General features: G+C 29.4%; 2 protein-coding genes across 4 annotated transcripts in view; one reads left to right on the top strand and one right to left on the bottom strand.

Moving 5' to 3' along the window:
• Positions 1–26,149, bottom strand: part of LOC106678205 (mucin-3A) — a 51,490-nt gene that overhangs the window by 23,096 nt on the left and 2,245 nt on the right. Inside the window, exon 1 of one of the 3 annotated variants that reach the window (XM_014416602.3) lies at positions 19,001–19,181. The exons of the other annotated variants lie outside the window; for them this stretch is intronic. Coding sequence (XP_014272088.2) covers positions 19,001–19,166 — 166 coding nt within the window. The 5' untranslated portion in view covers positions 19,167–19,181. Of the gene's footprint in view, positions 1–19,000; positions 19,182–26,149 lie in introns of those variants that run through there. 3 annotated transcript variants of the gene reach the window in all.
• On the top strand, positions 3,003–25,808 carry LOC106678208 (uncharacterized). The gene is made up of 7 exons (XM_014416604.2): positions 3,003–3,078; positions 13,411–13,479; positions 23,190–23,388; positions 23,465–23,627; positions 24,840–24,966; positions 25,089–25,265; positions 25,341–25,808. Exons 1-7 carry the CDS (start codon positions 3,069–3,071, stop codon positions 25,487–25,489), a joined length of 894 nt encoding a protein of 297 aa, XP_014272090.1. The 5' UTR covers positions 3,003–3,068; the 3' UTR covers positions 25,490–25,808.

A 26,149-nucleotide genomic window follows, 5' to 3' on the forward strand; every position in this document is an offset into this window, starting at 1 on the left:
ACATACATATATACATATACCGGTCTATTTCATTTTCTTGAAATAGCCGATATATGTATATATATATGCCCCGCTAAGCCCCCGGAGAGCAAGGGGCCTATATCACTTTTGAAATATTAACTTAAAACGGGAAGGAGAGACTTTAAGATGGAGCAATATTTAAAAAGCGCCTGAAATTGAAAAACGGCATGAAACCCTCCACTCCCGCCATCCATGGTACCGTTACTTATCCGTCTTTTCAAACGGACAATTATAGCGAGTAGGTTAGTCGATGTACGACATGTCACAATCTCACAAGAGGAGATCATAACACTAGAAAAAAGGCTATCCTTCCCCACCGGATCCGCCTCGCTAAACCCCCGGAGAGCAAGGACCCTATATCACTTTTGATAAATTAGCTTAAAACGGGAAGGAGAGACTTTAAGATGGAGCAGTATTTAAAAAGCGCCTGAAATTGAAAAACGGCATGAAACCCTCCACTCCCGCTCTCCATGCTAGCCTTACTTATCCGTCTTTTCAAACGGACAATTATAGCGAGTAGGTTGGTCGATGTACATGTCACAATCTCACAAGAGGAGATCATAACACTAAAAAAAAGGCTATCCTTCCCCGCCGGACCCGCCCCGCTAAACCCCGGGAGAGCAAGGGCCCTATAACACTTTTGATAAATTAGCTTAAAACGGGAAGGAGAGACTTTAAGATGGAGCAGTATTTAAAAAGCGCCTGAAATTGAAAAACGGCATCAAACACCTCATAATAAAATTTGAAGATTCCAAAAACAAAACCTCGAGTCTCCAATATACAAAATTGAGTATGTGGTTGTTTTTGATGTAGTATTTAATTAACGAGTCATTTTAGACCAGCAGTTTTAAACTCGTTATGGTCTGCGGACTACTATGCCAGAAATTGTACCATACTCCATATAACCTCCCTCAACTTGGACCAAAGGGTCCTTACGGTGGTAAGGCGCCTGAAAAGTACATTTTGACGCGTTTTTTGATAGTACATTCCCTTGTCAACTAACTTTGAAATGTCAGGGAAGATAAAAAAAATTAACAGTCCAAATCATAAAGTCCTTAAGACTCGCTGTACACCTGTGGTTTGTGCACCACCGCACTAAGGTCCAGATACCAAATCTGGCAGACAAATTATTTTTATACAGAATATATTCTATCAGTAATATAGAGCTAAATATAACTTTGAATTGATATGCTAGTCGGTGCTTTGCAAATTTTCCTTCGACCACCGTCAAACATTATTTTGAGATACAATATTGATCTTTATATCATTAATTATTCATTGGTGTAGGTACTGTTTTTAGGGCAACTTTTTTTAGTTTATGATTTTGCACCACATAACCAAACTTGGATTCATTTGAATGTTAAACGAACAGTAGTTTTTCATAGAATTCTTATCTCGTGTAAATCAAACTCCTTACAGCTATTCGGTTGTGATGCCGGTAAATAAATATTTATTTCCCAAAATGGGACACAAACGGGACAAAAGTCTATAATGCTAATGTAAGGGCTACAAGATAGGACCAGAAAGAAGATCCTTGAAACTATTTTTATAAAAGTCAAATTCAAATAAAATTAAAGTTACAATAACTTTTGTGTTTATTTTCACGAGGTCATTATAATAAAGGAAAGAGTTGGGAGCTAGTAATTCCAAAAGAGAAAACTCAGGGCCATTGCTACAATTTGATATTAGGATGAACATAATTGGCTTCTCCTGTTCAGAGTGCTGAAATGCTCACTCATTCCTAAAGTCCCAGATTTTTTTTTATCTTAACAAGCCGGGGTTGGAATGAAAATAAATAGGAAATATAAGACCGGACGAGTGCTGACCAAAGTAAACTTAAACCTAAAGTATTTCGGTCAACTGACAATGCCGACTTTTTTGGGTCATAAATCAAATCTAGCAGAATAAACCAAGACTTGATTTATAGAGAACCATCGTTTTAGACTGTTGAAGTGAGATGTTCAACATTTTGTTAGCATACGTCTATATGATATTGTATTTTCTTCCAGGAGACTCAAGACATTGCGTTTGGAATCTATCAATTATATTTCAGCTAATAATTTTAGTTTCTTTTTGAGGCTTTGCATTTATATGACCCGTTAAGAGAGAGCAAATGTTTTAATCATTCTGTTTTCATGAGTACATCAACTACATAAAATAAACAACTAAATAAAAATAAATGAAGGGAATATGGGGCGAAACGTTGGGTCAATAAAAATAGTATAATTATCTACTATTTGAGTTTTTTTGACAGCACCCGGACCATATTCCATTCATGTATACAAACGGTCAATCAATAATCTTCCACTAAATAAAAATAATTTTTCATTAGTTTCTGAGCGCATCAAATTCAAATGCTATTAAATATTCGGACATTCTTGTGACTATTTTTAAGAGAAAACAACGTTTTTGTTTGTTTACCTAAAAACATTATAGAATTTCTCTTAATGTTTTTAATATTTAAATTCCAAGTCTTAGTTACACCTCTTATATGCTTAACGGGCCATATATTAATGGAAAATACTAAAAAATAAAATACCCCAGAAGTAAAAAAATAATATTTTTCAGACAGGTTCTGCTGAAAATCTATAGCTGAAACTAGTGGAATTATGTGTAAGGGGTTTATAATAGAAGCAAACATATTTAGATTGGGCTAAATCTGCAATACAAAGGATATATAAATTATTATGGATAATGTTATTACTGACATATTTTCAAAGCACATTAATATGTTTTTACGTAAAAGTGATGTTTATATAGAATCATTTCTTACGATACATTTTTAATTACAATATTAGGTAACATCATTCATGAGAGACAAGTAGACTCTGTAGATAAGTATGGAAGAGGAATCAGGAGCACTACTCTGGCCAAGGTTATGACTAAGATCTTGTTCTACGAATATGATTAAGAGAATAGTAAATAATTCAATGTTAAGAAAATAGGCGGGATGAAGATTAGTTAAGGATAATCTGGAAAAAGAGGGAGAGTACACACCTAGATGACAAAGTGCCGCACCTGTTGAGAATAGCAGAGTAGCAGTTGCCATGGAGCTAGGTAAGCACCACTATGATTTTACTAACTTTATGTCAGGTCCGGGGCTAAGACTATGACCCAAATTCGGAGCTTTGTGAGGATAAGGAGTTGAAAGGGAAAGGAAATTTAGCTAAATCGGTGCATTAAAGTTATTTTGGATAATTTTATTTCTAACATTATAACACTAAGGATTTAGTTTAGTAAGGCATTCGGTAGTTAAGTGGAGCTCCCTAGTTTAACACCGAAAATCTAAAGCTACCCAGTTAAAGTCATATGGTATTATTGCGAAAAAGTTTAAATTTTGAGCGTTTGTTAATATTTAAGTAACCGTACGAGGATCTCTTAGTCAATTGTTCAGATATCTTTTGAATAGGGGCAAGTAAAACATTATCAAAGAATATTGTATATTGAGTGCTCTAGAGTCTTTGGCGATTTAGTGAGATCAGGAAAAAATAAATGAAATCTTAATTGAAACATCGCTATGAAATAAATGCTAGTGAAGGATAATCTTGCACCTTGCAAGATTAGAAATTTAATGAAAGGGCGTTGATACCTCCAGCATTTTTAAGAGAATGCGAGGTATCACCTATCGAAGAAGGTTGAAGAAACAAAGAACACGTACCGTGAGCCAACAAGCAAAAAGGATTAACAAACTAAAATGTTTATTTCAACGCATGGATTATGAAATTCAATAAGAATAATCTGTAGAATACGTTTCCGAGGAAGGCAGTGGCTGAAGTAGGGCTGAGGCTGCAATCCCCATCTATTCGGGCCCCACTCGGAGGGCACCAAGGCAGTGCCATTTAATTTTTTTTGTAATCTGAAACATGAATTTACAGTAAAACAAAACGTACATGTTTCTTTTAACCGGACCTGCTAAAAAAAAAACTGGATCTCCAGATGGTATTCGTATTCCAATGATTACAGCAGGATATCTTCAAAACGTAGGTCAGACATCCTCCATTTTCGCTAATTTTGTCAAAACATATAGTTTATCTTAAGGCACTGATTTCCAAACTTTTAGCACCTCCCTGATTCTCATTTTAAAAAAAACTCCTTAATTTTATTAACAATTTAATTTTCAAACATTTTCACCTGATATCGTAATTTATTTAATGAGCTAAAAAATAATACACCATATTATATACAAATATAAATCAAAAACTGAAAAATAATCTCTTATTCGAAAAAATTAAATAATTAACCATCCGAATACGTTTGTATTTGTATAAAGACGACATTTTTTGTCTTACAGCTATACATAGATATATTTTATGATCGCGTATAGATTAATTTTAACTTTTCTGATTTCTAACATATAAGGGGCCCTTCTAATGTTTTGGGATAAGTAGAATATGAAAATGCTATCGCTTTAAGTATTTCGTATCGATTTATTTTAACTCTCTTAATTTCTAACATGTTAGGGTCCTTTATATGTTATGAGATATGCAGAATATGAAAATGCTATCGATTTTAAGACCCCATATCGATTAATTTTAACTTTCTTGATTTCTAACATGTTAGGATCTCTTTATATATGTTGAAATATGTAGAATAGTAAAATGCTATCGATTTTAAGATTGCCTATCTATTTATTTGAACTTTCTTGATTTCGAACATGTTAGGGTCCCATTATGTTTTGAGATATGTAGAATATGAAAATACTATCGATTTATTTTAACTTTTCTGATTTCTAGCTTGTTAGGGCCTCTTTACGTTTTGAGATAGCAGATTTCTTATCTTAGTTAAAATAAATCAATACGTGATACGAAAATCGTTTTAACTTTTCTGATTTCTAGCTTGTTAGGGCCTCTTTACGTTTTGAGATATGCAGATTTCTTATCTTAGTTAAAATAAATCAATACGTGATACGAAAATCGATATCATTTTCATATTCTGCATTCCTCAGAACGTATAAAGGGACCGTAACATGTTATAAATCAAGAAAGTTCATATAAATTGATACGCGATCTTAAAATCGATAGTATTTTCATATTATACGTATCTCAAAACATATAAAGTGACCCTAATATATTCAGGATCAAGAAAGTTAAAATAAATCGAAACGCGATCATAAAATCAATAGCATTTTCATTTTTGGCATATATTGAAACATACAAAGAGACCCTAACATGTTAGAAAATCATAAAAGTTCATATAAATCGATAAGCGATCACAAAATCGATATCATTTTCATATTCTGCATTCCTCAGAACGTATAAAGGGACCGCAATATGTTAGAAATCAATAAAGTTAAAATAAATCGAAACGCGATGTTAAAATCGATAGCATTTTCATATTCTGCATATCCGAAAACCTAAAAATTGGCCTCTATGTGTTAGAAATAAAAAAAATTAAAATAAATCTATATGTGATCTTAAAATCGATAGCATTTTCGTTTTGTACTCGTCTGAATATGAGAAATAGGACCCTCATACATTAGAAATTGAAGGTGGGAAACAAATAAGTGAATTAAAAAAAGTAAATAAAATTTGTATTCGAATAATATGTATTCGACTAATTTTTCATTCGATGAAATAGTATTTTAAATATTCGAATAAAAAAGTATTCGGATTGTTAAGTCGTATTTTTATTCGAATCAAAAAGTATTCGTCTCTTGTCAATCGAATAATTTTTGCCCAACTCTGGTTCGAACCTTACCAGATGACATTTTCTTCAATTTTGCACAGGATTTATGTAGGTACCCCTTTCTTAGCTTCCGGAGGTTCCGCCAATTATCTAGTAACAAAAAAGTTGCACCAACATAGGTTGGTAGGTTTCCAACCAAGGTTGGAAAATCACTGCCTTAAGGTATAAAATTGCAATAAAGCTGATATCCCAACCCACCCTAACACAGACCTAACAACATACGCTGATGACACATGTGCACTGTCTGCAAACAACGAACCTACTAATGTATCACAAACTCTACAGACACACAGAACAACCATTGAAGAATGGTGTCAAAACTGGTGAATCAAAATAAATCCCACCAGATCACCTTTACTTCCATCGTACACCTCTACCCTCCTGCCCTACAATATCCACTAAATAGTCCACAAACGCCTGTTGAATAGATTCGCTACTTAGGACTCCATCTTGACAAGAGACTTACTTGAAACCATACAAGACTGAAACGACAAAAAACTGCTCGTAGATTTCGATTTCTACAACACCTCCTTGGCAAACGCTCCAAACTTCCCATTCACTATAAAAAATTATTATATACTATGATAATCAGACCAATTTGGACATACGGAATTGAGCTCTTATGCTCTACCAAACCATGAAATTCACCCGTATCCAATCCTTACAGTCCAAAATCCTCCATAGAATTCTAGATGCTCCTTATTATGTCATAAATAAACTCATTCACAAATACCTTAACATCCCTTTCGTGGCAGATTTGGACCGACATAGATATGGGTCTTTTCATTCTTAACTCCTTACTCATCCTAACCGATTATTTCTAAATCTCTCATCCTTAACAATACCTGATAAACCTCCGAGGCATCAGAAAGATGGCCACGGGACCTTCTAATTTAAATTAATGTTTGAAGTACCACTATTTGGTGGTTCCTTCTCAAGATTTTAAAGTGTTTAAAACATACCACATATTTACTTATTGTATTTTTTTGTACAGTTATAAATTACAATAAATAAATAAAAATATACAAACCTATAACAGGAGAAAAATTTCCACACGGGTCAGTTAACAATTTTTAAATAATCATCCAATTTAGATGTTTCTAATTCGTTTTTTAGAAAATGTAATGACCATGCATGTGATTATATAGAATTTTCTACGAAATGTTATACTTTTTAAATTATGGGCAAACAAAATTTACTATGTATCATAAATATTTAGAGGGCTTTATAGAGTCTAGGCAAGAAATAAAAACTTTTAGAGCAGTTGTTTACATAAAAACACGTTTTTTGGACTAATTCCACATGCGTTTTTCAATATGATGCACAGGCATTGCAACCCAAACCCAACAAAAAAATAAATAAATCTGTCCAACCTTTTAAGAGATAATCGTTGCTCAGAACAGTTTCACAAACAAATGGCTTAAAATGCATTTTTAAACTGAAATGTAAATATTTGTTGAATCCATACGGCAAATTTTACACAATTTCAATACTTTCCTCTCTTAGTTGCAGTAGAAAATTAAACGAAAATTGTTCCGATATCTTAGTCCTCAATTTAATTTTAAATTCGAAAACAATATTCAAGAAAAAGATAGGTATTTACAGAGGCCAGGACAAATATACGAACAATGAAGAATTTCTTCAAAAAAATAATGCAGTCTCTTATTTGATGATAACTTGAATTAATCAAAACGAATTTTTACTGAATTTTACATTCGATGTTGGTATAATATTTGATATACTTCTTATACGAACTTGTTAAGCAAAATACATTGGTTTTTAAACATTTAAATCAACTAATTAAAAAAAAATTGGAGTTAACCTATAGTACGTACGTACCACGGACGGACATGTTTTTTTTTTAGAAAACCAGAGAGACTGATCAGTATATAAGTAGTTCACATTTTGTCCTTGACGCTTTCTCACACGATAAGAACACCATTAACTTTTTCTGTTAGCATGTCATTATACAAGAACCAAGGCGCTATATTATCAGGAAGATTTCAAATTAAAATTCCTAAATATTAATTAATTCTTACTAGAGAAAAAATATTATAATTAAAAATGCTGACTTTTACAATAAAAAAGTTATTTACAAAACAAAAAAAAACAGGAAGAATAAGCCATTTTTATGAGATTTTTTAATAGGATGTCAAGGATCAGAGTTCTAGGTTCATTGATAATTTTTTAAACAGGAAGATTTTTTTTAAAGATAGGATTACTTGAGACAATACGAAATTTATAAATGATTTAATGAGCTACTATAACTAATAGGTAATAATTGAGATGTATCTGGACTTTGATAAAAAGTATCGATTGATTGAGTAAGATTTTGAATGATTAAACAGGTGTATAATTCAGGGAAATGGACTTTAAAAAATGTTCCCTTTGGAAGAGAACATGTTTAATCACAAGAGATTGAGAATAGCCAATATTTTTTAACACTATCTTTTTTACATGATTATCTTTAAAAAAAAAACTAATATTACTCACGATTTCGTAAGACTCAACAAGACTTATCTTCAGCATACAATCGATTATCTCTGTTTTACGGATTGTCGTTAAAAGGAAACAATTTAGTCAACAGAACAAACGGACCGTAATCTAGCATTGAGCAACGAACACGGCAGATGGAAATAGAACTAAGATTCAGTCTATTGATGCAAAAGGCCGTGAGAGCCCAAGGTAGAGAGGTACTGAGTACCTCTACTATCTTGATAATAAACAGCCATAAGGACAAAAGAAAGTAGAAATAAACTAAAAAAAAAAAAAAAAAAAAAGCTTAACACATTTGGCGCAAAAACAACTGAGAACGATATACCAATAAATATAACATAAGTAGAACTTGAAACATAATTACATTAAAATCTTTTTAAGACAGATAGTTATGAGATAAGTTTTAGGTTTTACTTAGAACAATAAAAATAAAATGTTTATTGGCAAACTTACAATTACGCAATCCTATGTATATAGTACCCAAGAGGAGAAAAAAGGCAGTTATCTCACCCCAATTTTTTATTACTTTAATGAAAACTATGTATAATTACTAACCAAAATTGATGAGTCTGCCAAGTATAGGTAGGGGGAATAAAAAAATGGCGGCTGTTTCAAAGTAATAAAAAAAAAAATTTCATTCGGAGCTCAATATCTTAAAAAGTAGGGACAACACAAGAAAACCTAAGAGAACTTCATTTAAATTTGAGTAAATTTGCTAAAATATGAGCCCTAATAGAGTTATTTATGTTAGATATTTTACGAGATATAGCTTTTTAAAAAGCAACGTTTCAGAAAAATGTTGTATGGGACGTACTGAAAGATCAGTAGTAAGTGAATTTATTTTGAAAAATTTATATCTCAAAAATCATTTGACGTACAGATGTCTATTAGCACTCAAATTAAAACTAGTTTAATGAGCTATAAAATAGTTTATGATATTTATCTTCGTAGATGTAATAGTTTACATGAAATTTGCTAAAATAAATTGATTTATAGTTGTTTGGACAAATTTTCATTTGCCAAATTACATTCATATGTGAATATTATAAAAACTATTACATCTACGAAGATAAGTGTCATAAACTACTTTATAGTAAGTTAAATTATCTTTATTTTTAGTGTTGGCAGACATATGTGCGTCTTATGGATCTAGAGATATATTTTTTCAAAAATACAACATTTTATAAGAACAACTAGAAATTAACATTTTGTCCGTTTATTTTGTCAAATATCATAAAAACTACTACTCCTACAAAGATAACATAATTAACAATTTTGTAGTAAATTTAACTAGCTTTAATTTGAGCGCTGGCAGACATCTGTACGTCCAATGGTTTCTGAAATGAAGTTTTTCATAAATCAAACTTATTGTCCGAACAACTATAAATCAATTTATTTTAGCAAATATCATGAAAACTACTGTTCCTGTAGTCCACTAAACTAGCTTTAATTTGAGTGCTAATAGACATCTGTACGTCACATAGTTCCTGGGATATAGATTTCTCAAAATAAATTAACTAACTACTAATCTTTCAGTAGTTTTTAAGAAATTTGGCTTTTTAAAAAGCTATATCTCGAGAACTATTGGACGTAAACAGCTCTTTTAGGGCTAATATTTCAGTAAATTTACTCTTCTTTAAATAATGTTCCTATAGATTTTCTAGCGTTGTTGTTAGTTTTTAAGATATAGAGCTCCGAATGAAAAATTAATGTTATTCCCTCTACCTTACTTGGCAAACTCATCAATTTTGACTACTAATTGTACATAGTTTTCATTAAAGTAATCAAAAATTGGAGTGAGATAACTGCCTTTTTTTCTTCCCGGCTCTTTACCTCCAAGGACACGGGTTCGATTCCGGCTGGGCAGAAAATTGTTTTCTGTTGCACTGTGGCCGTGAGTCAACCATGTGGGTTCTAGAGCCCTCCTGGGGTCCATCCAGCCTCATAAATTGGGTACCCTTAATTGGGTAAAAATCTGGCGGTCGAACGTGATTCTGACCAAATCACCTCCTTCCATAACCGTTGGTCTAGTAAATTTTTTAAATCTAGAGGTCTCAGATAATTAACATGGATAAATCTGAGTAAAAAGTTTAACATTACATAAAAAACATTCGTGTTTTCAATGAAACTTGAGCAGAAAGTTTACAGTCAAGAAGAATTCTATGATTTTTTTTTTTTTATTGTAATAATAACCTGGCTTACATTTGATTTTTTTAAAAATCTATCCTTGTTAACGAGAATGGTTTATCAACATTTTTTGCTGAATTTTTGTCGTTATTCGCGTGAGCCAGACAGTAGAGATTTATTTTATTATTATTATTTTCATATAGGAAGATGGTCAGGGTTGCGGTCACAAGTGAAACGAAAATAGTTTACAACTATTTTATTTTCCAACGTTTCGCCCCACTTTGTAGGGCTTCATCAGGGCTGTCCAAATAAATAAGTTGAATAAGTTTGGACAGCCCTGATGAAGCCCTACAAAGTGGGGCGAAACGTTGGAAAATAAAATAGTTGTAAACTATTTTCGTTTCACTTGTGACCGCAACCCTGACCATCTTCCTATATATCAATTTTTACGGTCAACTATTTATACATATATATTATTATTTTCGATTTAAAATATACTATCATTGATGTTTTTAGTATTTTTTTTTAATTACAGAATAAATTTTTTTTCCCTACAATTTAAGGTGTTGCTACAAAATCTTTTTCAAAACTATACCAAATCATAAATAATAATAATTAACAAATCATAATTTTTTTATAATAGGAATGTGTAACTATAATTTTACTGAAAATAAACTTTATCCTAGAGAAAATGTCGACATTTCTCATTCCTTTATGTCATTAATAATAATAACGAGAAAATTAAAAACGTCTATGAACGAAATTTGGTAACTACCCGCTACTAAACATGCTAAGATTTTTGTGAAAAATTACCTAATTCACAATATTTTATTTAATGAAATCCCAAAATTCAACAACTCTATTTTGGAAAGAATCACCCAGCCATTTCCTCAAAATTTTCAATAAGGTTGCTTTAAGCTCTTACAAATTTATCAAGAGAATTAATTAATTTACCATTTATATTCCAAATTTATTACACAAGTGACAAGAACACGCATTATCCATCTTAAGAGAATTCACGAACTGCTTTTTCAGTCTTTCAAAGATCACTCGTTAGATGTAAACTACTAAGCCAAAAGTTTACATGATTTTTTCTATTTTATTACATATAGAAATCATGGTTTTTCAATTATTTTCAAATTTTATAACCAATAATTTGTTTTCATTGTTAGTTTATAAACTTTTTATAATGGTTGTTAACCATAAATACCGTTTTTTTTTTTTAATAAGCTAGATATCGTTTAACAACATCTAAGGGATCAGGCACATTCGGTCACTATAACCGAATGTGTTTATAATCAATCACTATTCAAATCATGTTAATGTGAAATAGAATTTTTTTTAATTCTCCTAATTTTAAAGGATTATTCTTCACTATAACCGATACGCCGTTATTTTCGAGGTCGTCAAAAGTGATATTTAGAGAATTAAAACTTTTCTCAGCCGATTCGAGGATACCTTCAGGAATGACAGTTACCACCTACCACCTGATTGATAGGTTTGAAACCGATGCGCTTTTTTGAGTCAATAATATTAAAAAGTGCAGTAAAAAAGAACAAAAACGTAGAACAGAAATTTTCCAATAGAATAACAATAATAAACTGTTCTATTTTTCCTTTCGAATGACAAAACTAGGTTATCTAAATGCGGTAAAAAAAAAAAAAGTTATAAATAACCGAGATATGGGCCTGTGAAATCTCATCATGACCTGCTATTTTGGAGTCAAATGTAAAAAAAAAAAAAAAAAAAAAAAAGCCAAGAATTAAGCCACGAATGTATTTATTTATTTAGAGTTTGCTATAATGATTCCAAATCACATCATATTTTCATCTATGTTTGATGACCGATACGTAATTCGGGAGGGATGGGTACGAACAAACTCTAGCCAACCCCAATAACAGTACTTCGAAGGCCAATGTTTTAACAAAATATTAGTTTTGGTATAACACATGTTTCTTGACATATTTTTAAGCTGAATTCAATGGAAAGAAAAAAAGAAATATCCACATACACAATATCATTATGAACATAAATGCACATATTTTTATTATTAATTGTGGTATTCTTTATTAAGTTTTTTTACTAATAACTAGAAAACTAAGACTTTTTCGAAGATAACATTTCATATAAAATTAGATTTTTAATTTTGTATTACAACCACTCGAGAACGTTGTAAAATGGTTCAGAAATTGAAAATTCAGGTAGAGATAGTTTTCAGTAAAAAATATATAAGTTTTTTACTTAACGATTCTACACGTTTTTCGGTATGCTGAATCCGAATATGAGGTGGCTTAACAAAAAACACATTTTTCGAAGATAAACACTCAATCAAAACTCTCTTCTAAACTGTTGGATTTTGCCCCAGTAGTAACGTCATACGCCTGAAACAATTTTTTAATTTTCTGGTATGGGATTTTTAGAAGATCCTGAGAACAGAGAACTGTCTTCCATGAGAGTACTCGAGATCACAGGTTGATGGAAAACGAAAATAATATTGGAATTCTGTAGGAAACTAATCCTGCGTTACTATCGAATATATAGTTCGAAAAATGCTAGGTTTTCGAGTCGAAAGCTGAAAATAAAATCTTGGTTTTCTTTTTAGATATTCGTTTAGAAGAATGGAATTCTGATTCAGTATCCCAAAAAATATTTAGAATCATTGAGAAAAATTTCAATGCTTTTTTTTTTTTTGTCCTAAAACACTCTCTAATTTAATTTTCAAACTGTGGGCTCTCGATTTTTGTTGCAGATTACACGAAAATAAAATGTAATATATGCATTTGTCTGATATTTTGTCAAATTTAATTTTATATATATTGTTATCCGAAAAATCAGATTTCTAGTTATTAGCGAAAAATTGAAACAAAAAAATATAATTAATAATACAAATATGTTAATTTTATCTATAACACTATACAACTGTTTTGTTTCCATTAGATTTACAATTTAAAAAATACACAAGAAATATGAGTCACTTGCACTAGAACTAATATTTCATTAAAATTTTAAATATAATATTTTTAATAAAAACTATTATTTTCAATTTTTTATTTATTTTTAAAATAATTATACATTTTCCAGGTATACGGTCTATCTTCGCAACCCTATGTGTTCTGCACACCACTTATTCGACTCTGGAAGGTCTCGATGGTAAGACTAAGCAAACAATCGATTTTTAAAAAATAATATTACTATAAGAAACAATCAAATAATGAGTTAAAAATTAAAAATAAGATCAAAAACAATAAATAATTAACTTTTTTTTCGCACCCTTCATTAGATTAGATTTAGTACTTCATACATATATAATAAATAAAATTTATTATACATCCTTTACTGAGTATTCTTCCTTTGACTGACTCCAAAATTCCCAACTTTCCCCACACATTTCCCTCCTTTCCTCTCTTCCCACCTTTTCTTCATTCAGACTGCACTCTTCTTTCTTCCTCGCTCCATAAGAGTATGGGGGGGAGAGCCCCCTTCTCACCTCTCTGGCACCCACAAGGACATTTATCTTTCTTAATGTTTCCCAATATTCAATTCTATTGAGGCAGTCTCGACTTAACATTCCTAATTTCCCCGTTTCTTTCTTCTTCTGCTTAATGTACCCTCCGCCCCCTTTATATCACCATATTTTCCCAAAGATCTCCCACTTAATTCTGCTCGGGTTTATCCTGACCACAGCCTCCTTAACCTAATGTCCATTTCCAGGTCATCCATTTCTCTGTATTATTCTCTGGTAGGCCTCAGCCTAAATCCCTCCGGTAACTTTACTGGCCAATAAATCCTCCTCAAGATCTTCCTCTCTATTCCCAAAAGTTTCCTTAAGCTAGAAAGAGAAGCGATCTCCATTCCATACAGAATAACCGGTTTGACAACCGTGTCATAGTATCTTATTTTTCCTCTTATTGACAGACCCCTTTTACAATATAGGATGCTGGTGGCATAGCTGAGTCTTCCCATCTTGACCAATCTCTCCTCCATACCCTTTCTCACGAACCCGTTACTACAAATAATTTCCACTAAATACTTGAAGCTATTTGTGACCCTGATTTCCCCATACTTTGTTTTAACTGTTTTTTCCTGAAAGTTTCGATCCATAGTCATCAACTCCGTTTTTTCGAACTATAGCTAGCCTACTCTTTCAGCTTTTTCTTTTAGGGTGTTTAACTGCCCAATTGCTTCATACCCAGATTCCGCCAGGAGAGCTAGATCATCAGCATATGCCAGACAACTTACTCCGACGTTATTATTTAGGTCCCCAATTTTTCCCCCGCGCTATTTTTGCCCCATCACTCCTTTATTACTTTATCCAGCACTACATTGAACAGTACCGGAGACAGACAATCCCCTTGCCTAAGCCCCGTCCTGACCAGAAAGGGCCCACTGATGACTGTTGTGTTAATCATCGTTTGCTCAACCAACTTCCTTGTCTTTTTTAGTGGTTATTATATACCAATCAATTTTTTTTTTCTTTTTCAGAATAAGTAAAAAAGATTGTTGATGGAGTAAAATTAGTTCAAGCGCATGAAGAACACAAAAACCAAAAGTCGCTCTTAGTTAAGTAGACTAAAAACATTTTTAGTTTTGAAAAAATTAAGTCCGATTCGTTTTTAGCGTCTGTTAAAACCCTTAAATACATATTTAAAAACCCGTCATTTTTAAGTTGTATTTTTATTTTCTGATGAACTGCATTCAAGAAATAAAATCATAACTTCTGGAAGTGCTATCCAAATTCAACATAACTAAAACTGTTGAAAAGCTGAATTTCCGCTCTTCCAACTCATTTCAATATAATTTAGATTATATGCCTTTATCTGAGACAAAAACAAATTTAAAAAAAAAAAAGAAAAATTTCCTAAACGTTTTACTTTATATCTCTGATTATGTATTTTTTGAAAATTCGCATTTGAGGGTTTTAAATTAGGCTACATAATAGCCATTAAATATATGCAGAGCACAGGCGGTATACAATAATATAAAAAATTCTAAAATTAAGTTGTTCAGTAGAGAAATGAGTTTTTTCTCATGGGCAAGACCCTTCGGACACATGTCTACTATTTTTAAATCTAGTATCGCAAAAAAAAAGTTTCATTTAAATAGGAGTTGCCACTTGCCACCCTCTAAGTTAAAATTATTATGTCTCTGATAATCACCCACGGATAACCAAAACTATACATATTTCAAATTTTATTGAAATTATTAAAGGAAATCAATAAAACATTGTTAATAAGTTAATGATATTAATAAAAACGTGTTACGAATCACTGAAAAAATAAAATTGATAAAAAGGTCATATGGGGATGAAATAGGAAATGCATCAATCACTAGATGAAGGTCACGGTTGCATAATGTCCATTTACGCCATAGCAACATTACAAAAGTCATATTAAGAATAAGCATGCACAATCTAATATCATATCAGCTATGCATACGTAAAAAGTTTTTACATTTTCACTGATAGTGATTATCGTCAGCAGTAATAGCATACGTACAGCGTAAATAGGGATATTTTACGTCCATAATTACACGTCTATAACAAGAAAAATAAAAAAACTGACAATAACCTAATTAATAAAATCAGCAGGTCTACATAAAAATGTATATACATTACTGTTGTAGCACTTGATTTTTTGTTTTTCAAATAACAAAACTACCTTGTAAAAGATTCAAATCCATAAAAATGTATTTTATTTTAAAAGAAAAATCTGTAGAAACAGATAAAAAAAAACAACTACGTTTATAGGACGAGTATCAATTAGGAAAAAATAAAATTTATCAGACTTTTTTCAGCTCTTTTCGTCTGACTAACAATGAGTAACACTATTCTGACCAAATCTGCAACATATGTTTCAATCCAATACCTCAAAAATCATCACAAATGTATGGAAACATCTGTTTTAAAGTATTCAAATCTATTGCGTTGCGAATTGTGTTCGTCAGCTGCTGGAAGTTGGTTAACGAAATTTGCAAATTGGCGCTAAGAATTATTTTAATTTATAATATAGTACGAGAATGACTTGTTACATTAAGACAATATCAGATTATTTACTATCTAATGCTTTCTTCAGTAGCAGTTATTCCATTTTTGCACATGAGCAAGCACACTCTCTTCAACTTTATATAAGAAAAGTAAAAACATTCATAAAAAATAAAAAAAATAGTCAATATATTATATGAATTTTTTTACATTTCTTATATAAAGTTGAAGAGAGTGTGCTTGTTCATGTGCAAAAATGGAATAACTGCTACTGAAGAAAGCATTAGATAGTAAATAATCTGATATTGTCTTAATGTAACAAGTCATTCTCGTACTATATTATAAATTAAAATAATTCTTAGCGCCAATTTGCCAATTTCGTTAACCAACTTCCAGCAGCTGACAAACACAATTCGCAACGCAAAAGATTTGAATACTTTAAAGTACCTTCATTCTGACAGATGCTACCTATGTTCCTTGAGCAGTGAACCATCTGAGCTGGGGCGAAAGATGGTCTAGTTACGCGTTTGTGGGGGTAATAAAACTCTTTATCGTGAAGCGTTCAAGTATAAGTTATTTATTTTAGGTTAGTTAATAAATTTGTTAAAAATAAACACAGTACTTTTTGTTCTTAAATAAAAATTACGCTGTTTAAAACTAGCCTTTTTCACATCTTCTACTTCAAGGGGTGCCTGCAGGTTCAAGTGTCTGCTTAAGATTGAATTAACTGGAGTATTAAAACTTAATAACCAGTGTTTTAATTATTTCCACATTTATATTTATTTTTTTTATATATTGTCAAAGAGGAAACCGATTTTCAAAAAATACTGTTTTTCTTTTGTAACTGATTGCAAATGTTTATTTTTTGTAATTTTATAAAGTGTTTCATATTATACAATATTTATAATTATTTTCGTTTAATTTTTAATTTATCTTCCGATTTATTTCCAAGGTTTAAAACTTTTTGTAGGTGCATTAGCTAACTTATTGATTATTCAGAGTTTTTGTTGCATATTCTCTGTGTTTTTTTTTTCTCTTATCATATGACATATTGTGCTGGTTTCTATAGCATACAAATCCGGGCTTTTATGACCAAGGAAAATTGAAATAAAAATCATTATATTCAAATGATCAAAAATCAAATCAAATGATATATAATTACTATGCTATTATATCTAATCTTACAGTATTGAAACAATTTGGACCGACTGACCTAAAATCCTTACCTTAAAATATTTGTATAGGAAGGAACAAAGATAAACTTTATTTTTCGCACCTAAAAAAACACTTAACCAGGAATTTTCATAAAAATCGAAATATATTTTGCCCCCTCAAAATGCTCGCCTTCCTGGGCTCTTCGAGATACATACATATATATTTTTATCACAAACATTCCAATAACGTCAACACCATTCTACAAATTTATACAAAACTTAGGAGTGGTTTAGTCCGCTACAAACAATAACGATAAAAACCGGATCTTGTAAACAAAGAAATGTTTCTTTATTTGGAGCTACTTGTTCTTTCTTTTAAATGTTCTTCTTTGCAAATCCAGATGGTATAGTAATGGATGGAAAGAGCATAGACCCAGCTTTTCAATGGTTTTAGTAACGTCAGATTTGGATAAAATCCTGAGGTGTTTAGAATAATTACGAGAACGCCCGACGTCAGGAGGGAAAACATTTCCAATTTGAGATTTCTATTAAAAGCCGTATTAAATGATTTTTAGGGACATTCAAACCTAATCTAATTTTTTTTTTGCCTACTCTCCTCGAAGAATCTTTTGATTTTTGTAATTAGTTACAAACTTATTTAATACAATCTACAATATTTTTGTATTATTCTATACACAACACTATTCGATTGGTATGCGACAACCTTTAAATGTATACATAGCAAAGAAATAAAACAAATATATATAAACTTATTAAATTATAAAAAATAATTTTTTTTTCGGCTCCTAGAGGGTACTGACAAGAACCTTCCTATACGTTTAGAATACTTTCCGACATACTATCACCAAAAAATATTTCATTAAAACATACATCTGTAGTTTTCCCTTTTTAGTAAATAATTTAACTATCGTACAAATGAGCATTTGGAATGTCCTGGAAGATGTATAGTTTTTAAGTTATTAACAAAAACTAAAAAAAAAAATTAAATGAGTTTTCATAGAAAAGGCACAAAATATTTTTAAAATAAAAATAATTCATGATTAATTTTCAGATGATCACATCACTTCCAAAGCAAAATTCAAAAATAAAATACATACAATGATAATGAAGTATAAATGTATACAAATTGTTACTTTCAGAATATCAAAAGTTATACTGTTTTTCGTCCCCATGATAGTGAATGTCAACTACCAGAAATAAGTGGTGAATGAACCGCGAAGTGAGCTATCGATCGCGAAAAATAGATGAGCTATATACCTTCTTTAACTCGATTTCAATTTAAAAACCCAATTCAATTCAAATGTCAAATTAATTTTTGATAAAGGATCGGTTTATAGCAGACATACAACCATTATACAAATAACACTAATTTCCTGAAATTAAGGTAAAATATCAAAAAAAAGTACATCTTAATTTTTAAGTTTGGAGATTTTATGATATATAACAATGATAACTACCAAAGTCCTAGATAAGAAACTTTTTAAAATATACCTAAGTAATGTGAAATTGCACATACCCACTAGTAAAGATGTGAAGCAACTCTGTTGCGAAATATAATTGTAAATAATCAGGTGATTAAATACAAACAATAAAGTACAAGTGGAATGACACTTGAAAAGATGATATTCAATTCCTAATTCAAATGAATACAGGACTAAATATTTATAAATACTAATTGACATTTAACCTTTAAAAGATCATCCCCCATTCCTAGTAATTTTTTTTCTACAAATTTGATTTCAATGTGGTCAGTTTAGATAGTTCTAAAAATTAAAAAATTCCATGATAATTTATTAACATTTTTCAAAACAATGGTTGAAGTAGGTAGTACAAAAAAATAAAATCTTTTCCTTAATAGTTTTAGTTAAATTGTAAATAGAAAGAAAATATGTTGTATATATATATATATAATTTAAAATAACTCCTGATCCCCAAAAATCAGTAACTTTATAAAAATTACTTTTGAATCAAAAGTAATAAAATCTTTAATTGAAAAGAACATTTTCCAACCTTGATTTTAATAGTAAAATTATTTTTACAAACAAAAACAAATTATTAAGAATCCAAAAAAAATTTCAAATTTATGTTCCACTTCTAGAACAATGGCAGGTAACAGATAAATCATTAAATATATGTCAAAAAAAGTTATATACTAATGCATGACAACAGACTTTGTTGACTAAAATGGGTTACTGCAGAACCACTCACTTCTTGTTTGAAACAGTTGAACAGCAAGTTCAAACTTGTAAGGCAAGTAACCTGGCATTTATAGCTTTTTTTTATCTAAATAATAGTTAATTATGGTGTAGTTACTAACTTAAATAATAATATCTAATGGGCAATCCATTGTAGTCACAAATACAATAGTCATGCGTTAGTATATAACTTTTTGCCAACATATAATTAATGATTAATTTTGTACCTGTAATTATTGCAGTAGTGGAAGATAATTTTTAAAATTTTTTTTTTAGCATTCTCAATCGTTATTTTTTGTAAAAAAACTAGAAAAAAAAACTTTTTGCCAACATATAATTAATGATTAATTTTGTACCTGTAATTATTGCAGTAGTGAAAGATAATTTTTAAAATTTTTTTTTTTAGCATTCTCAATCGTTATTTTTTGTAAAAAAAAATAGAAAAAAAAACTTTTTCCATCAAAATCAAGGTTAAAATATTTTTTTCATATAAAGAATTGATCACATTTAGTTAAAAAAAAAACTTAAAGTTTCTGATTTTGGGTGTTGGGAAGTATCATTTTACAAAAATATATTTTATTATACAATAAAAAACACATTTTCCTTCTATGGACCATTTAATTAAAACTGTTAGGAAGAAGTTTATTACTTCTTTGTATAATTCAAATGGACCATTGTTTGACTTCAGGAAATCATCATGGACAATTATATTTCAATTTTTTTCTTAAAAACCATCTGAACTGAACTGTAGAAAAACCAAAATTACAGAAAAAAAAGTTACTGAGAATGAGGGGTTGATATTTAAAAGGTTAAAAAGCAGGTATATTTATAAATATGACTTTGTAAGAAGGGTATGACAGACAATAGGAATTAAGTAAATATGTCAAACAACATAAGTAGGACAGGAGGCGATAACACTCCAATAACTGTTCTACAAGTTCAAACAATAAATGTGAATAAAAAATTGAAATAAGCAAAATCAAAAAATAATTTCTTGACCTAACTATATATACTAAATTGATATCAAGTCAAAATTAAATTGTAAGAAATTGATTTTTAAAACAATATTGAATAGAGTGCATTATTGAAGGATAATAAAAAGCAAATAATTAAATCCATAATTTCAAATCAACCATACAACCATAAAAAGAAAAGACAATAGAAGTAAATCATTAAATTCATAAGAAGTGCTTATTCCACGGCAGAGAATCTCATTTTATGAAATAAACAAGTGAAGAATTATTAAAATAATTAATGAACAGTTGGAATAATGGCTAAATTAATTAATATCCATTATAAAGACAATTATTATAAATGCTTAAAAATAATTAGAAATTTGATAATATTAACTTTTAAAAACCATTCAGTGGATGAGATATCATGAAAGAGTAGTACAAAAATTTAACGTTTTTCCTTGCTAACACAAGAATCTTTTTAATGATTTTTGACACAATAAACAAAAACTAGATTTAATTCATAAAAACATGTTTCTGCAATGTAAATAACTTAATTCACTTTAGAGAACTTCTATAGAAAAATAATTTATAACTAAAAAAAAAAGTTTACCCGAAATTAAGTACTATAAGTGAATGACAAATGGTCCTTGGTTTTCATTACTTAGTCAAAATTAAATTGCTAATATAAATTAAACTCAACATGAATACATACCTCATGTTGTCAAATCTTCTTAATTACTCACAAAAATGTATAAAAAAATGTTTTTATTCAAAATAATTAATAAAATACAAATAATTAGCCCTTTTAAAAATTTAATATTTAATCAACAAAATACTTAATTCGCCATGGTACAAAAATACCACATGAATCACTGACAAAACACTCACCAATTCAAATTATATGACAACAATAACAGCTGCTAAGAGAAGATTATGGGCACTGAGATAGACTTGGCACAGAACAGGGTCAACTTGATAACCGAATAACACTATTCTTAAAAGGCCTTGAACTCTTACTAACTCTTGCGTTTGTATCAACGTGGTACTAAATCTTTTTTGAACTATCAGTAATCACGTCATAAAAATACTAACTATGCGATTTGTTCAGGATTATGGATAATACAGAAGACAGTTAATAAGCAATATTAAAACTTATAGATGGGATAGATTACCAATAGATGATAAAATAAAAAAATAATGAAAAATATAATCAAATAAATAATAAAAATTATCAAATAAATAAAAATAAATTTTAAAATTAAATAACTATTGGTGATAAATAGGTAGAAAAAAATTGTGAAATAGCAAAAAGATCAATGAACCATTTTACCAAAAAGAGACATATTGAATAATATAGAATACTTTTACAGAAATATCAAACTAAAGTATAACTAAATACGAATTGATTCCTCAAATGAACAACAAAAAATAGGGACATATATTTACATACACATGTTCATTTAAATTTAATACTTTTACAATTTAAAAACAACACCATTAATAAATAAGCAGGATATTTAGTAACTTCTGTTACTGAATACAAATTTTAATTTTTTTTTCTTTCCCCCTCCACTATAATTCATTCTAATATCATTTTATAGATTTCATTATCCATTTTCTTTCACCATTAGTTATTTTCTTCAGCTAGAATATCTCCCAATCATTTGAGGTTTAATTTAACTTCTAACTTTTTTATGTTGAATCCCAATATCTTATCACTCACAATTGTTTCCATAATAATGTTTCTTAACCTTCATAAAATCTATTCAGATTGAGACACATACTGCTCTTAGCAATCTTTGTAAACTTGAAACTTCAAATTCTAAAATTTCAAGAAGAGCATGAAACTTCCATACAATTATCTTTAAATAATATAACGTTACATAAAGTCAAATATATTTCAAGAACGATCACTAATAACATAAATAATGTAAGTACTATAAGGGGTGGTGAAGAATAGGGAACTAAAACTTTAAATCTTGAGAAACAAATAATTATTTAAAAACATATTCTGGTTTAACTTTACAATCAGTTACCATAAAATGATAGTAATAAATAAATTAATAATATAACTTCTGTATATTAATAATATAACTACCCCCAAATTTCCTTTTTTAAATTATCATCCACTAAATAATACTTTTAAAGAATAAAAAGGGATGAAGACAGCTAATTGTGTTGATGATTGAATTGCTATGCTGAATAAATCCAGTTCAAAAATTACCCTCATACACAAACATTTTTCAAAACAAAAATTAACGGATTTTCTAAGGCTGTGAAGCATGTTTTTCCGAACATTTCACAGGTCAACTTCACCCAAAAAAATGTTAACCTGACTTTAGTCTGAGGATAAATACGCATACCACCCTGTCTCTTAAGTTGTAAGACCAGGCCATTCAATCAGACCCTGTTGCTAAACTTTATGCACTAATTTATTTTATATCTAATTTTGTAATTTACAACTGTTATTAGGTTATACACTAAACATTTCATTCTTTTAAAGTATATATTCAGCATAAAAATTTAAGATTCTAAATTATCTGTTTTTGAATAGATTTAAGGAGTACAAATAACATGATGAAACCAAATCCAACATCTATTATAGTGAGGACTGACTCCATTCTTTATGCTTCTGTTGGTCAGGAAATTAATATTAATTTTGAGGTAACAAATAATCAGTATAAAAACATATATTATCAATTTAAAGGGTATACTGATGATTACCTTAACTTGGTATATGTCACACCACCAAGGTATATTTACAAAATATTTCTAATATAAATTAGAAAATTAAAAAAAATAATGAACAATTACGTGAATTCATTTCAGTGCAAATGTGCAGCCACATGCAAAATATCTAGTTAATGTCAAGATTTTACCAAGCAGCTCATTGGGTGAGGAAAAAAGAGGTTTACTTACTTTCAAAGCAAAATGGATGTCATTATTTGAAGAAGAAGTTACCCAAGAAGTTTATTATTACACTGGAATTCAGGTACAAATTTTATTTTTACAACAATGGCAAAAAACTACTAAAACAGTGGCATTCATTCAATACTTATCTTTTCTAGTAAGAGATATAAATTTTTTAGTTTTAAACTTAGCAGTTATAAAGGTTTTTTTCACAGCATATAAATATTCATATTGTTTGATAATCATATATATAAGCGGTAGTTGACTCAAAGTATATTGTAAGCGACTAAATATGGAAAAATGAATCTTCAAGACATTTCTCCATATTCATTTACATAAAAATTACCAAATACAGATTTTCTTAAAAAGATAATTACTGTTTTACTAAAGAAAAAAAAAAAAAAAAAAAGAGTTGTGCTATAAATAATAAAGAAGGCTGAATAATGATTAAGCCATCCATTATTTAATAAACAAAATATTAATTGTTATTAATAAATAATGCCCAATAACAGAGTAAACACCAAAACAAAAGGAATTGCAAACCTGTAATAGATAAACATAAAACTTAACCTTGTAAGTTATTTAATTCTTTACTTTTTATGCAGATCTAAATTTTTCAAACAATTATTTTCATGAAGGTAAAATTTTGTGACCTCTACACTTACATTTAATAGTATCATTTTTTAATACAATTCTATTGTTCATAGATAGAATTTATTATTTCAGAAGTACTTATTTCTTAATTTTGCCAATTTCAGGTCCAACACAGAAGGAGTCTGTTTTTATTATATCAGTTCTTTTTTTTTTGGAGTTTGGTTAGACTTTTTACAGATTTTTGTTGACTCATTATCTACTGACAATGATTTTGGTACTAGCCGATCTGAATCAATATAAAGTTAAAAATAGCAGTCTTGTTGCTAAAACTGTCATTTATGTTTTTATAATACAATAATCCTGAAAGCCAATGAAAAACTAGAAACACACAATTTCAAGCTTATGAAAGATTTTTTTTGTAATCTTAAACAGTTTAACAAACAAAAAAAATAATATTACTATAATAATCAAAGTATTTATAGTCATTTAAGTATTTTACTTAGCTCTCCTCCAAATCGAAGGCAATGGTCTTCTACTAATCCTAGTGCTTCTGCTCCCCCACCCTAAATAATACTTACACCCCGACCTATACACAGCAAAACACTAAAAATATCAGGACTTTAAAGAAATCTAATGTATTAATTTAAATATTTCTAATTTATTCAATAAAAAATTAATAAAAAACTAACATTATTTTAAGAAATCTGATTCATCAAGGCCAACAATAACTTATACAACCAGTGGTGATTGCATTGGATATTTACAACCAAAACTCTGCCATGATATAATATGGAAATCTGATATTTCTATACAAGATGTCGATTCAGGTATTAACTAAATTAATGCTAGTAAAGTAAGCCTTTTTAAATATAAGTAAACTTGAATGATAACTACTGACACTGCCTCAACCAGTAGAGCAACATATTTCTTTTTTTATTTTTCCTTTTAGGTTTACTCATAATCAATTCAGAACCACCCGGTATAATTTTAAAAAAGAAATTCATTGTCGGTACAAAAGATGTAGTTTCAGGATATTACACAGCAAACTGCTGTCAAACTAAACTTGATATTACAGCAACTGATGTTTATGGGAATGAAAACACGATAACGATTGATATAGAGAGAAGTATATAGTTTTATCTTATTTATGCCTCTAAAATACAAAAATAATTGAATAAACAAATAAATTTTCATTTTATAGCATGGTTGACAACTGGAGAAATAGCTTCAATATCTTTGGGAGCCATATTATTAGTAATCCTCATCATAGCTGTAATTGTTTGTATTATTTACTGTTGCAAAAAGAGAAGACAGACTTTAAGTATTTATCCAGAAACAATCAGGTCTTAAATATTGTCAATATAATGGCTAAGTTTGCGAATAATGTTAGGATATATAAGAATTTGTTACTACATAATCTTATTATAATTTTAAAAAAAAATTAAATGATAGACATTATACATACATGTGGTCTGTCAAGGACAAATTATAATGTGGATAAATAATATGTAAACAGATATATCAACATTTTAAGAAATTTCATATTTATTTATTTTCAACTAATGTGTGTGCTTGTCTCTTTACCTGTGTTGATTATAATATGCACAAAAATCAGAGGAAATTAATAAGGAATTTTAATTATAGTAAAACAATAAATGTAAAACCATAAACTATCAAACATATGAAAATCTAAAATATCTCTTTTTTTTGTTTATTATACCACAAATATTTTAATAGAAATTTAGTTCTAACGAACCTTTTGTTTATTTATTTATGACCTAAATAAAGCTATTTAATTTGGATTTTATTCTTCAAGAATGCTTATTTAGGAAGAGGTATTGAAAGAGTATGCTAAATTGCAGGTAGACGCACACTTTACAATCTTATGATATTTTTATGACAATACCATAAATTGTGAAACTTGAAGATTGAATCAGAGAAATCTAATTCACAAGATAGAAATATTTTACATTAAGATAATTGTAATATAATTTGTGCTGACATAGTATT

This window comes from Halyomorpha halys, unplaced genomic scaffold (genome assembly GCF_000696795.3).
Source record: "Halyomorpha halys isolate HHAL.00 unplaced genomic scaffold, Hhal_1.1 Scaffold128.1, whole genome shotgun sequence".
Taxonomy (NCBI): Eukaryota; Metazoa; Arthropoda; class Insecta; order Hemiptera; family Pentatomidae; genus Halyomorpha; species Halyomorpha halys.

What these genes read in the sequence shown, in the direction of transcription:
- LOC106678208 (XM_014416604.2), top strand. An exon ending in GTATATGTCACACCACCAAG is followed by an intron (nt 23,389 to 23,464) that starts GTATATTTACAA and finishes AATTCATTTCAG; the next exon opens with TGCAAATGTGCAGCCACATG. An exon ending in AACGATTGATATAGAGAGAA is followed by an intron (nt 25,266 to 25,340) that starts GTATATAGTTTT and finishes TTCATTTTATAG; the next exon opens with CATGGTTGACAACTGGAGAA.